Here is an 11,839-nt window from a genome sequence, read left to right on the forward strand (position 1 = left end):
ATAGGATCCCCAACATGTGAAGTAAAGAGAGAAGGAAATAGTTAGTTATTTCCTCCGCCATCTCTGCCTCCTCAACCACCCCTCCATTTTCGTTCTTAGTTTGCTGATGTGATTCATCCTTTTCCTAGAGGATGCGTAAGCCTGAAAATATGATGTGTTCTTGTCGCCTTTCTCCATCCAGTTCATGTAAAGGCCCCGTTGCTTCAAATAAAGGTCTAACTGATATTCTAGCCTCTATAGTTTATACTTCAGTAGCCGCTCACGCCGGACCAACTGAGGGGATATGCCACTTCTTTGGCATGCCACCAACTCCTTTTTTAGCCTTTCTACTTTCTTCTCCAATTTGACCAAATAGGTGGCACTCCACACGGTAAGGTTCTTTGCCACACCTTTGATGCATCCACCACCGAGCCTCCTTATTTCTCGTATCCATGCATTCTACACCAGAGAGACTGCACTGTTCTTTCTCTAGCCATTTTGCCTCAAAACGAAATTGACTTCCCTTCATGTACTCTTCCTCTTCCTTACTTCATATTCCACATGCACTATCAACGCTCGATGATCAGAATGGCGTGGATCACCATGCACCGCCTTATAAAATAAAATTTTTGGCACCAACTTGATGAAGCTCCCTGTCAAGTCTCCCGTGGATATATTTTTGGGAGTTACAACTGCCGTTTTGCCAAGTAAATGGATCTCCAACAAAACCAAGATCATGTAGATCACTCCTCCAAAGCACTCCCAAAACTGTCCACCGCCCGTTGGGGCTGAGCCGCCCCTCCCTCTTTCTCACACAGAACCCTGAAATCTCCCGCCATTAGCCATGGTTTATTGCTATGAACATTTAGAGTACGTAGCAGCTGCCACGTTTTATTCGTCTCGTCTATCTTTAACTCCTAATATCCCGACGAACCTTCAAGTAAAACCATCATCCTCAATGATCTCAGTGTCAATATTTGCTCCCCCGCCTAAGTACCAAAACGTCATATAGTTTGGAACGGAGGTAGTAAAAGGTACTCCCTCCGTCCCGTAATATAAGAGTGTTTTTTAAATCCTTAAAAAATGCTCTTATATTATGGATGGAAGGAGTAAATATGTTTCAAAAACGCTCTTATATTATTTGACGGAAGGAGTAAATATGTTTTAAAAACGCTCTTATAGAACGGAGGGAGTAAATATGAGGGCCACAATGCATGGAACTATCCGGTTGTCGGAAAGGGCAAACCCATAAATTGCCATCGCAACGTTGCGAAGTGCGTATTCGTTCCTCCTTGTGTTTCCTAGGTCACCCTGCTCCAACGTTCCCGCCCGCCCGCCGCCGCCGCCGCCAATATCGACATCGCCGTCGTTCCCAGCGGTATCATGTCAGGCAATCCCGGGTACGCGGCGGTCCCGAAGCGGCAGCGGAGGCGGCGCCCGAGGGACGCGGAGGACGGCTCCGCGTTCCCCAGGGTTGTCACGAGCCGGCCAAGAGGCGGCGACCAGGTCCGCGAGGTGGCCGTGGTGCCGGCGGAGGCCATGGATATCGATGCGGGGACAAGCACTAACGCAGCCACAGGAGGCGTGGATGGATCGTACCTCAGCGACACACGGTAATGGCACGCGCCTCATATTTGTTTCGGTCGAATTTGCGCATCAAATATTTCCCCAACTGTACAAACCTACCATACACTGTATATTTCTGGTGTGCTAGGTATTTTTCAATTCGCACTGTTCCTCAGCTTTACGAGTTAGGGGTATCATTCGGAGTTGGCCTCGAATGACATGTAGTTGTAGTTCGTGACACTGTCGGCTGCTACCCTATGTGTGTTCATCAAATTATTGGGATTACATTGGCGTCACAAGCATTTTTCTGCCATTCTCATTTTGAAAATGTCGTTTTTATTGCATATTGCAGGTTCGATCAATGCGCTGTTTCTCCATTGTCATTGCAAGGAATCAAAGATGCTGGGTATGAAAGGCTGACCCGCGTCCAGGAGGCAACTCTGCCAGTAATTCTTGAAGGTCAGCAATAACGCAAACTATTTTTGCTCCGTAGTCTTGGGAAACCCTGAAACTAAAATTCCAATAATTTGTTGAGTGCAGGCAAGGATGTTCTTGCAAAAGCAAAGACTGGAACAGGAAAAACCGTTGCATTTTTGGTATTCTTTCACCTTCAGCACAACTAGTCAATTTGACGGCTTTCACAGCTCATGGCTTATTGCAGCGATGTTACCGTGGGGATTAACCAATCTGACCGACTTTCAAATTCTTATTGTTAGCTTCCAGCCATTGAACTTCTGTCTACATTACCCCGTTCTACATCGATAAATTTGCTGGTGATGCTCCCTACTAGGGAGCTAGCATACCAAGTGGCCGTTGAGGCTAGGAAGCTTCTTAAGTATCACAGCTCACTGGGCGTGCAGGTTGTAATTGGTGGCACAAAATTATCTCAAGAGCAACGAAGCATGCGATCCACTCCATGTCAGGTCGTACCATCAACTGTATCGGCTTCAGTTTGTTCATATCTGAATGCAATTTATGTGCTAATACATACTACCGATCAAACAGATTCTTGTTGCTACACCTGGAAGGCTCATCGATCATCTTGAAAACACACCTGGTTTTTCTGCCCGGATTAAAGGTGTGAAGGTTCTTGTTCTTGATGAAGCTGACCGCCTATTGGATATGGGATTCAGAAGAGATATTGAGAAAATAATTGCTTTCATTCCTAAGGAACGGCAAACACTGCTATTTTCTGCTACTGTTCCAGCAGAGGTATCTCTTTTTCTCATGTCACCTCATTGTACCTGAAGTCTTGATGCAATCTGATCTTTTGAATGTTTACTGTTAGGTCCGTGAAGTATCTCATTTAGCAATGCAGAAGGATTACAAGTTCATCAACACTGTTCAAGAGGGTGATGAGGAGACACATGCACAGGTCTAAATCTGTCATTTTCCTGAGTTGTTAGATAGAATTTTGAAGTAAGCTTGGCAACTAGCTCATAGGCACCTTCCATTATTGCTCATGTATCAGGTAAATCAGATGTACATGGTTGCACCATTAGACCTCCACTTCTCTATATTATATGGTGTCTTAAAGAAGCATATTGCGGAAGATGCAGAATACAAAGTAAGTTATCTCGCAGGTTTTGTTTTTGGTAGGGTGTCACCTCACCAAGGTGCCGGTTTACATCTTAGTTATTTTCCACGGTTGACATTACCCATGCAATTTTGCAGGTTATTATATTCTGTACTACAGCAATGGTCACCAAGCTTGTTGCTGAAATTCTCTCCCAGCTGAAACTGAATATAAGAGAGATTCATTCCAGGAAGTCACAATCTGCCAGAACAAAGGTCTCAGATGAATTTAGGAAGTCAAAGGGCTTGATATTAGTCAGTTCTGATGTTTCTGCCCGTGGTGTTGATTATCGTGATGTCTCGCTTGTCATACAGGTAGGTTCCGTTGTCATATATTTTATCCAAAGAACTTGTATGAGGTGTACATTCCTCGTAAATCTTATCTGCTCGTGCAGGTTGGGTTGCCTTCTGATAGACAGCAGTATATACATAGACTTGGTGTCGGTGTACTAGAGTAGGGGTACCTTATTACTCCGAACTCGTGCACGGGCAGTTGCAGCGCCCCGCGGCAAGGCTTGCCGGGTGACTGCCAAGACCCTCCGTGGTTCCCTTGAAGACCATTCAAGAACAAAGTACTCAAACCAAGGCCCCGGCAAGAGGAGCTTGCCGGGAAGGCTAACCAAGGCCCCGGCAAGAGGAGCTTGCCCGGAAGGCCAACCAAGGCTCCGGCAAGAGGATCTTGCCGGGAAGAGACAAGACCCCGGCGAGAGGAGCTTGTCGGGAAGGCCACTCAAGGCATACCAAGAAAGCTTGCCGCAACGCGCCCTGCATCCCGGCAAGATCCGGCGAGCGACAAGCTTCCGGACGCGACAAGACGACTTCATCTCTGCTTGCCACCACGTACCCCTAGCTGCACGGCCTCCTGCCACGTGTGCTTGGAAGAGCCCTAGAGCAACACGTTAGCAGGTGTGCTGGAGCGCGGGCACGAAGTGGGGGTTTCCCGCGGCAAGCTCCTCGTGGCAAACGGTGGCGCTCCTAACGGTCACCTTTTGCACTGTATAGGAGACTCAGACAGGCATTTAATGCCCTTATCCCCTGCCGTTAGAGTTAGGTAGGGTGCACTGTATCCACAGTAAGCGGTAGCTGCACCTACCGCATCCTTTTCCATTTCTACCCTTTTAGTCTACGTTGCCACCTGTGGGTAACCCCTTGAAAGTATAAAAGGAGGCCCAAGCGCAACGTAGAAGGGGTTCAGCAGGTTCGGCCAGTTCGGCTCATTCAACACCAGGAACACTCTCACGCTCAGTCTGGCAGCGTCCATCGCTCCTGAGCAAGAATCCAATATACACAAACAAGCAGCAGTAGGGTTTTACGCATCCGTGCGGCCCGAAGCTGGGTAAAATCGCCCGCGTGTACCGCCTCGATCCGCTCTTTGTGCGCTCTCCGCCCCCCACCGAACCGAAAGGGGCTCTGTCCCCATAGGTGTTGGTGGAATCAGCATCGCCTCCGACATCTCTGGCACGCCAGGTAGGGGGCGTCGAGATTGTGCGAACCCGATCAGGCGTGCACGCAAGCTAAATCTTCATCGTCATGGCTCCTACGGAGCGGGCGAGCAAAAGAACGACGCCAGTGCGACGACGGGAAAAGCTAAGTCGTGCGAAACTTTAGATATTTCCTTTCTATATAAGGTTATCCGCCTCGGAGATCTTGTTCTTTGTACGGAAAACCTGTGCGCGGAGGAATCAACTCGTAGCTAGCTGCGCCCTTACTTTGTTTCGAGTCCGCCCAACAACTTAAGTGAGCTGCTAGCGCCCTTACTTTGCTTCGAGTCCGCTCAGCAACTTAAGTGAGCTGCTAGCGCCCTTATTTTGTTTCGAGTCCGCTCAACAACTTAAGCAAGCTGCAACTAGTTGCGACAAGATTGCTTGTCAGTAGCGACCCCGCCAGCAGGCTGCCGAAGTTCCGCACTCGGCGCTCGCGGCAAGGGTGCCTGCGCCGGCAAGTTTCCCTAGAAAGCGTAGGGTGGACGTACAAAGAGAGGTTGAACAGGAAGATAGCATGCGCTATTTATTTGAGATTTCTGCATAGACCTGTATGCCGAGGAGCCTTCTCGGAGCTAGTTGCGCTCCATGTTGCCTCGAGTCTGCTCGGCAACTTGTGCGGTTGCGCTAGAACCAAGAAGGTAAACCTTTCCAGGAGGCGTTGTTCCCGAATAGCCGCTAAGGGCCCGTTCCCTCAAGCGCTACTGGCTGGATCGTACGCACCGGAAAGCATTGCAGCAGGCATAGGGAATATGCAGCAAAAGTCAAAATTCGCAAGCAAGTTAAGTGCACTTCGGATGCTAATCACTTGCTATGTTTGAACGCAGTTATGGCCCGGGGGCTGGCAACGCCCTTAGGGCCAATCTTTTCGGCGTCAAGAACGACGAAGTTCTTCGCCCTAAGCCTTTCCGGCAACGATCTTGCCGGAAGCCGGCGTCAAGAACGACGAAGCTCTTCGCCATAAGCCTTTCCGGCAACGATCCTGCCGGGAGCCGGTGTCAAGAGCGACGAAGTTCTTCGCCCTAAGCCTTTCCGGCAACGATCTTGCCGGGAGCCGGTGTCAAGAACAACGGAGTTCTTCGCCAAAAGCCTTCCCGGTAACAAGCTTGCCGGAAGCCGGCATCGAGAACGTCAAAGTTCTCTGCTGAAGATAAAAGCCTTCCTGGCAACGAGCTTGCCGGAAGCCGGCATCGAGAACGTCGAAGTTCTCTGCTGAAGATAAAAGCCTTCCTGGCAACGAGCTTGCCGGAAGCCGGCATCGAGAACGTCGAAGTTCTCTGCTGAAGATAAAAGCCTTCCTGGAACGAGCTTGCCGGAAGCCGGCATCGAGAACGTCGAAGTTCTCTGCTGAAGATAAAAGCCTTCCTGGCAACAAGCTTGCCGGAAGCCGGCATCGAGAACGTCGAAGTTCTCTGCTGAAGATAAAAGCCTTCCTGGCAACAAACTTGCCGGAAGCCGGCATCGAGAACGTCAAAGTTCTCTGCTGAAGATGAAAGCCTTCCTGGCAACAAGCTTGCCGGAAGCCGGCATCGAGAACGTCGAAGTTCTCTGCTGAAGATAAAAGCCTTCCTGGCAACAAGCTTGCCGGAAGCCGGCATCGAGAACGTCGAAGTTCTCTGCTGAAGATAAAAGCCTTCCTGGCAACAAACTTGCCGGAAGCCGGTATCGAGAACGTCAAAGTTCTCTGCTGAAGATGAAAGCCTTCCTGGTAACAAGCTTGCCGGAAGCCGGCATCGAGAACGTCGAAGTTCTCTGCCGAAGATAAAAGCCTTCCCGGCAAGCCAGTATCGCTGGGGGCTGTGAGTGCCAAGAATCGTCCACGGCAAACTAGAGTTGCCGGGGGCTGCAATATCAGATAAGTCTTTCATCCCTCATCATGCATCCTCTTATGGACTGGGGAATGCGAAACCACGTTTCCTCCTGAATACTGCCGTGCTCCCTCAACTCTAGGCCCTGGGGCTCGTTCTCGGGGCCAAGTTTGGTCGTAGTCGCGGCAGCAAAGGGGTGAAATGAGGAGACCGCACCCACCTCGTTCCTGCCTCCATCTAAAACGTGAGAAAGGTTGAGCGACGTGGGAAGGCGGCAGGGCCTGTTGCCGGGGGATGAAATGTCTGTCCGAGGGATACCAAGGATTCGCTCCTTGGCGTGGGTTTAGCTCACGAGACAAATAACCCGGCAAGCATCCCCTTTTCATTAAAAAACATCCCACTCAGGTACAGTCCATAGAGGATGAAAAACATGAAAGAGAGGATTACAAGTTCTAGATACAGCTAAGGCCCGAAGGCTTACAAATTAAAAAGATAAGATGCCCGTAATCCCTTTCCTGTCCCTCTTTTCAGGAGGCAGGTCAAGTAGGCGAAAAAGGCAAAAGGAGTGCCTAGGCGAGCTACGGGTGCCAGAAGACACCAAGGGAACATCCCGGGGGCCGTCCGAAGGCCGGACGGCGACGGTGGCGCTGGAAGCGGGGCTCGAAGACGGGGCGACAGGACGTCAGCACGCTGTCGAGGGCACCACGCCCTCGTACTCCGACCTGACGGCCTTGTCGCCAGCCCTCTTCCCCTTCCGCAGCCTCCCTACGCCAGCCGCCCAAGGAGACGACCCCGGGGAGTTCAAGAAGCCGGCGACGCGGATGATGGGGTCGCCGGTGCCGCGCAAAGCGGCGCCCGACGCCTAGTCGGACCCGCTACCCCGCCGCCCGCTGCCCTCGTCGTCGCTGTCGCTCCCCTCCTCGTCGCTCTCGCTCGAGGAGGAGCCTTCGCTGTCGGAGAAGCTGTCCACGCAGCACTTCGCCCGAGTGCCGAAGCACCCGAAGGCCTTGACGGAGAGGAGATCGCCCTCCATCAACTTAAAATGGAGGGTAAACCCCTCCGTCAAGCTGTGGATGCGGGCGAACGTCTTCCACCCTCGATCAAGATACATCACATTAGGGGCTGGGAATGCAACGCGGACTCGCGTGCCGCTGATCCCACAGCCCCTCATGTGCAGTCTCAGCGTCTCGGGCGGGTCCACTTCCATCGCGCGCGCAAACGGAGCTGGAAGCCGGAGGCGACGACGAGGCGCCCGGCGTAGCCTGACGAAGAACTCGCAAGGGTCGTCCCCTATATGGACCGCCGTGGGGGGAGGAGCCGCCGGCGGAGGTGAAGCTGACGCGCCGCCCCGTCCGCCTCTTCCCCGAGCGCCTCGACCTCGTCCTCGACCTCGTCCGCGACCTCGCCCCCTCCCTCTTCCCCTTATGGCTGGCTCTGCCACCACGGACGCGGAAGAGGGAGAGATGCGCTGTCTGGCGGCGACCCTCGCCGCCACCGATGAAGGGCCTGGGTTCCCTTTCTCCATGGCAGATGCGAGAAAGGGGAGCAGAAGCTGAAGAAAGGAGAATATGAGAGAGTGCGGGTTTCTGTGCTCCTATCCCGCTCTTTATAAAGGAGCGGGGTGGGAGCTCGGCCGCCCCGCTCAGCGAATCAAGGCACGGGAAGGGCAGGGAGTCGGGGCCAACCCGCTCGCGACGGCCCAGTTTCCCACTCCACCGTCCGTGACCCCAAGCGCATGGGAGCCGCGTGGCGGGGATGCAGAACTAAGGCGACAGATGAGGCGGCCTCGCTCCGCCCCGTGAACGCGGGGAGTGGACGTCCCGAAAATCGCGCACCGGCCCCGTCCAGTAAATGCACCACGCCTCCACACCTACCTCCGTTTAGGGAGGAGGGCGTGAACCGCCCCCATCATCGTGGCCTGACGCATGCTCGGGGGGCTTAGCCCCACGCACGCCACCCGCGATCTCTCCCACGACGCCGCGTTTGACGCGTGCCGTTCTGGGCGTGCGCGGTGGGAGCGGAGAGATACGCGGTGTGACCTAGGCCGCGCGTGCCCGTGCACTGTTTTGGGCCTGACCCAACAGCGCTCGGCACCGTGTATGGCCCAGGCCCGGGGGCTCCTGTCGGTGTACTAGAGTAGGGGTACCCTATTACCCCGAACTCGTGCACGGGCAGTTGCAGCGCCCCGCGGCAAGGCTTGCCGGGTGACCGCCAAGACCCTCCGTGGTTTCCTTGAAGACCATTCAAGAACAAAGTACTCAAACCAAGGCCCCGGCAAGAGGAGCTTGCCGGGAAGGCCAACCAAGGCCCCGGCAAGAGGAGCTTGCCGGGAAGGCCAACCAAGGCCCCGGCAAGAGGATCTTGCCGGGAAGAGACAAGACCCCGGCGAGAGGAGCTTGCCGGGAAGGCCACTCAAGGCATACCAAGAAAGCTTGCCGCAACACGCCCTGCGTCCCGGCAAGATCCGGCGAGCGACAAGCTTCCGGACGCGACAAGACGACGGCCGCGGCAAGGAGCTTGCCGCGGGAAACCCCCACTTCGTGCCCGCGCTCCAGCACACCTGCTAACGTGTCGCTCTAGGGCTCTCCCAAGCACACGTGGCAGGAGGCCGTGCAGCTAGGGGTACGTGGTGGCAAGCAGAGATGAAGAGAAGCCCATCGTGGCAAACGGTGGTGCTCCTAACGGTCACCTTTTGCACTGTATAGGAGACTCAGACAGGCATTTAATGCCCTTGTCCCCTGCCGTTAGAGTTAGGTAGGGTGCACTGTATCCACAGTAAGCGGTAGCTGCACCTACCGCATCCTTTTCCATTTCTACCCTTTTAGTCTACGTTGCCACCTGTGGGTAACCCCTTGAAAGTATAAAAGGAGGCCCAAGCGCAACGTAGAAGGGGTTCAGCAGGTTCGGCCAGTTCGGCTCATTCAACACCAGGAACACTCTCACGCTCAGTCTGGCAGCGTCCATCGCTCCTGAGTAAGAATCCAATATACACAAACAAGCAGCAGTAGGGTTTTACGCATCCGTGCGGTCCGAAGCTGGGTAAAATCGCCCGCGTGTACCGCCTCGATCCGCTCTTTGTGCGCTCTCCGCCCCCCACCGAACCGAAAGGGGCTCTGTCCCCATAGGTGTTGGTGGAATCAGCATCGCCCCCGACACTTGGTCGTACTGAAAGGAAAGGCAAGGAAGGGCAAGGCATTTTACTGTTGGCTCACTGGGAAAAACATTTCCTTAGTAGCGTTAATGATCTGTCAATAACAGATACGGTGGCACCTCCAGTTAATCCAAGCATTCAAACAGAAGTAAGCAGTATATGATTTTTATTATCTTTTCATCTACCACGCTTTGTACTCTGGTTAGTTAGGTGCAGATTTAGCAAGAAAGTCTGCTTATGAAATCTCAGTCTATTTTCACCCTGTAAAGCTAACGTATTTGGCACTTTATGTTTCCTTGGTTTGATAGGTGAAAGGTGCCATCAGGAGAGTGGAGATAAAGACGAAAGAATCGGCCTATCAAGCATGGTTAGGGTACTACAACTCAAACAAGACCATCAGCAGAGACAAGTCAAGACTTGTTAAGCTTGCAGAGGATTTCAGTCAGAGCATGGGGCTTGAAATTGTGCCAGCCATACCGAAACTCATTCTTCGGAAGATGGGCCTTCAAAATGTTCCTGGGCTGAGGTCTTCGTGAATCTGATGTTTGAAGGTGAAGCAGGATTTGTTTGCTAGAGAAGGCACTATGTGCATTTGTGCAACCATACTGCTCTCAGCCTCTTAAACAGTAAGTAATTTGCCTGTGCTGTACCCTGGTGCTGCACTCTTTTTCAACCGATTTTTCGATTGACAATAGGTAGGTTCCTGGTATAACATTGTTATCCGGTGTGGTATTTTTGAACCTTAACTATAGCGCTGTTCCTGAGCTCCTTTAAGAAGGAAAGAGAGGTATTTGGTTATTTAGTGAATGAATGGCAATACATCATACACTCACGTTGCTACATTATTCATCAACTTGTATCATTTATGCTATTCTTATGGAATCGGAATTCTGAATTATGTTGTCATTATTCACTGCCAGCTTCATTAGCAAAAAATATTTGTTGCCAGCTTATACTCGTTTCTTTAATACTAGGTTTTGCCTCACCGTTGTATTCTCCTTTTTGTTAGATAAGATAAGATGCCTTTGGTTTTGCACCCCGACTTAAGAAATACTCGTATAGTTTTTGGTTTTGGACATGGGAGAACTGTGACAAGCACCGAGAGGATGGCCGTCGTCAGGTTGCTCGACTCTTGCAAGCATGTGTGCGCTGGTATTAACCAGTCGGGAAAACAGACGACGAGGTAGGCAACTCGTACAGCTCGATCAATTCATATCCTGTCCCAATCAGCAGGAGAATTTCTTTTCAGTAAAAATTAGGGCGTTTTTTTAGCTAGCGAATTTAGGGCGTGTTTGGTAACCCGTATAGAGGCCAACCAGGCCCGCACGGTAAGAAATTGGGCTGTTTGATAGCCTGCGTTCACTATTTGGCCCGCATCGCATGAACATGAAAGCACCTCCTAGCCAGGCCTGCTAGAAACGGCCGAATCGGCGGTTTCTAGCCAGCTGGTCGGCGGAAGCAGGGGACGGGTATGCAGCGCTGAGCTCGTGTGACCACGGAGATGGTGCGAGCTCGCGCGCGTCTCCGAAAAATCGGCGGGAGGATTTTAGCTACCTTCCGCCGATTCAGTCGCCCTGTATAGCCCCCTTCGCCTAACCGTTGGAACTCCTGCTATCCTTCTCCCCCCTTTTGAGCTATCCCTCTGACGCCGCATCGGCACCGACGAGCAGGTCAGCGGCGCTCCTTCCCGGTCGGCGGTCCATGCTCATCTTCTCCGATCGTTTTGGCGTCTCCCTCAAGCTATGAGTTCAGTCACCTCCTTCTCTGTACTTCTAGATCTGAGACCATGTGGTGGGGTTTGATGTTCGAGCTTGTGGTAGCGTTTGATCTGTGAACATCTTGTAGGATGCTAGGGTTGTATTTGGGTGCCGATTTGTAGATTGTGATGTTGTCGTACCTACTGGTGATGGATTTGTGGCATGCTTGGGTAGTGTTGAACACACTTGATTGGTAGCTACTCCCTCGGTAAAGAAATATAAGAGCGTTTAGATCACTCTGAGTAGTTGTGATGTATGCTGCTCATATTGTGCTATGTTGAACTAGATTGTTCGGTAGTATGTGCTATGCTCATTGTGATTGTAAGACATAACCATGCAAATGCAAAATCTTAGTCAGGCCATTGTCCTGTCCAAGAGCCAGTTTCCTCCGTCCTATGTCAAGGATTCTTAGCCCCACCCCCTCCGCCCGACCAGGTGCCTGCCGAGTTAGATGTGTTCGAGGTTTCAGGCACGGGTCCTCCTTTTGTGCCTACAACCTTTGTACTCGCTGAGCCAACTGTT

The 11,839-nt window shown here is 52.1% G+C and overlaps 1 protein-coding gene across 2 annotated transcripts; it reads left to right on the top strand.

Moving 5' to 3' along the window:
* Positions 1–1,251: 1,251 nt before the first annotated feature.
* On the top strand, positions 1,252–10,431 carry LOC123065441 (DEAD-box ATP-dependent RNA helicase 26). Of its 2 annotated transcripts, none has more exons than XM_044488715.1 (9): positions 1,252–1,592; positions 1,898–2,004; positions 2,086–2,141; positions 2,262–2,468; positions 2,551–2,757; positions 2,834–2,920; positions 3,017–3,112; positions 3,220–3,435; positions 3,516–3,775. In XM_044488715.1, exons 1-9 carry the CDS (start codon positions 1,363–1,365, stop codon positions 3,576–3,578), a joined length of 1,269 nt encoding a protein of 422 aa, XP_044344650.1. In that variant the 5' UTR covers positions 1,252–1,362; the 3' UTR covers positions 3,579–3,775. The 2 variants fall into 2 exon arrangements, with proteins under 2 accessions (XP_044344650.1, XP_044344649.1); XM_044488714.1 differs by lacking the exon at positions 3,516–3,775 and adding an exon at positions 9,869–10,431 and having other exon boundaries at positions 1,253–1,592.
* The last annotated feature ends 1,408 nt before the right edge of the window (positions 10,432–11,839 follow it).

The sequence above is a fragment of the Triticum aestivum genome, chromosome 3B (assembly GCF_018294505.1).
Source record: "Triticum aestivum cultivar Chinese Spring chromosome 3B, IWGSC CS RefSeq v2.1, whole genome shotgun sequence".
NCBI classification, from domain to species: domain Eukaryota; kingdom Viridiplantae; phylum Streptophyta; class Magnoliopsida; order Poales; family Poaceae; genus Triticum; species Triticum aestivum.

What these genes read in the sequence shown, in the direction of transcription:
- LOC123065441 (XM_044488714.1), top strand. Translation starts at nt 1,363, where the DNA reads ATGTCAGGCAATCCCGGGTACGCGGCGGTCCCGAAGCGGCAGCGGAGG. An exon ending in ATGAGGAGACACATGCACAG is followed by an intron (nt 2,921 to 3,016) that starts GTCTAAATCTGT and finishes CTCATGTATCAG; the next exon opens with GTAAATCAGATGTACATGGT. An exon ending in ATGTCTCGCTTGTCATACAG is followed by an intron (nt 3,436 to 9,868) that starts GTAGGTTCCGTT and finishes TTGGTTTGATAG; the next exon opens with GTGAAAGGTGCCATCAGGAG.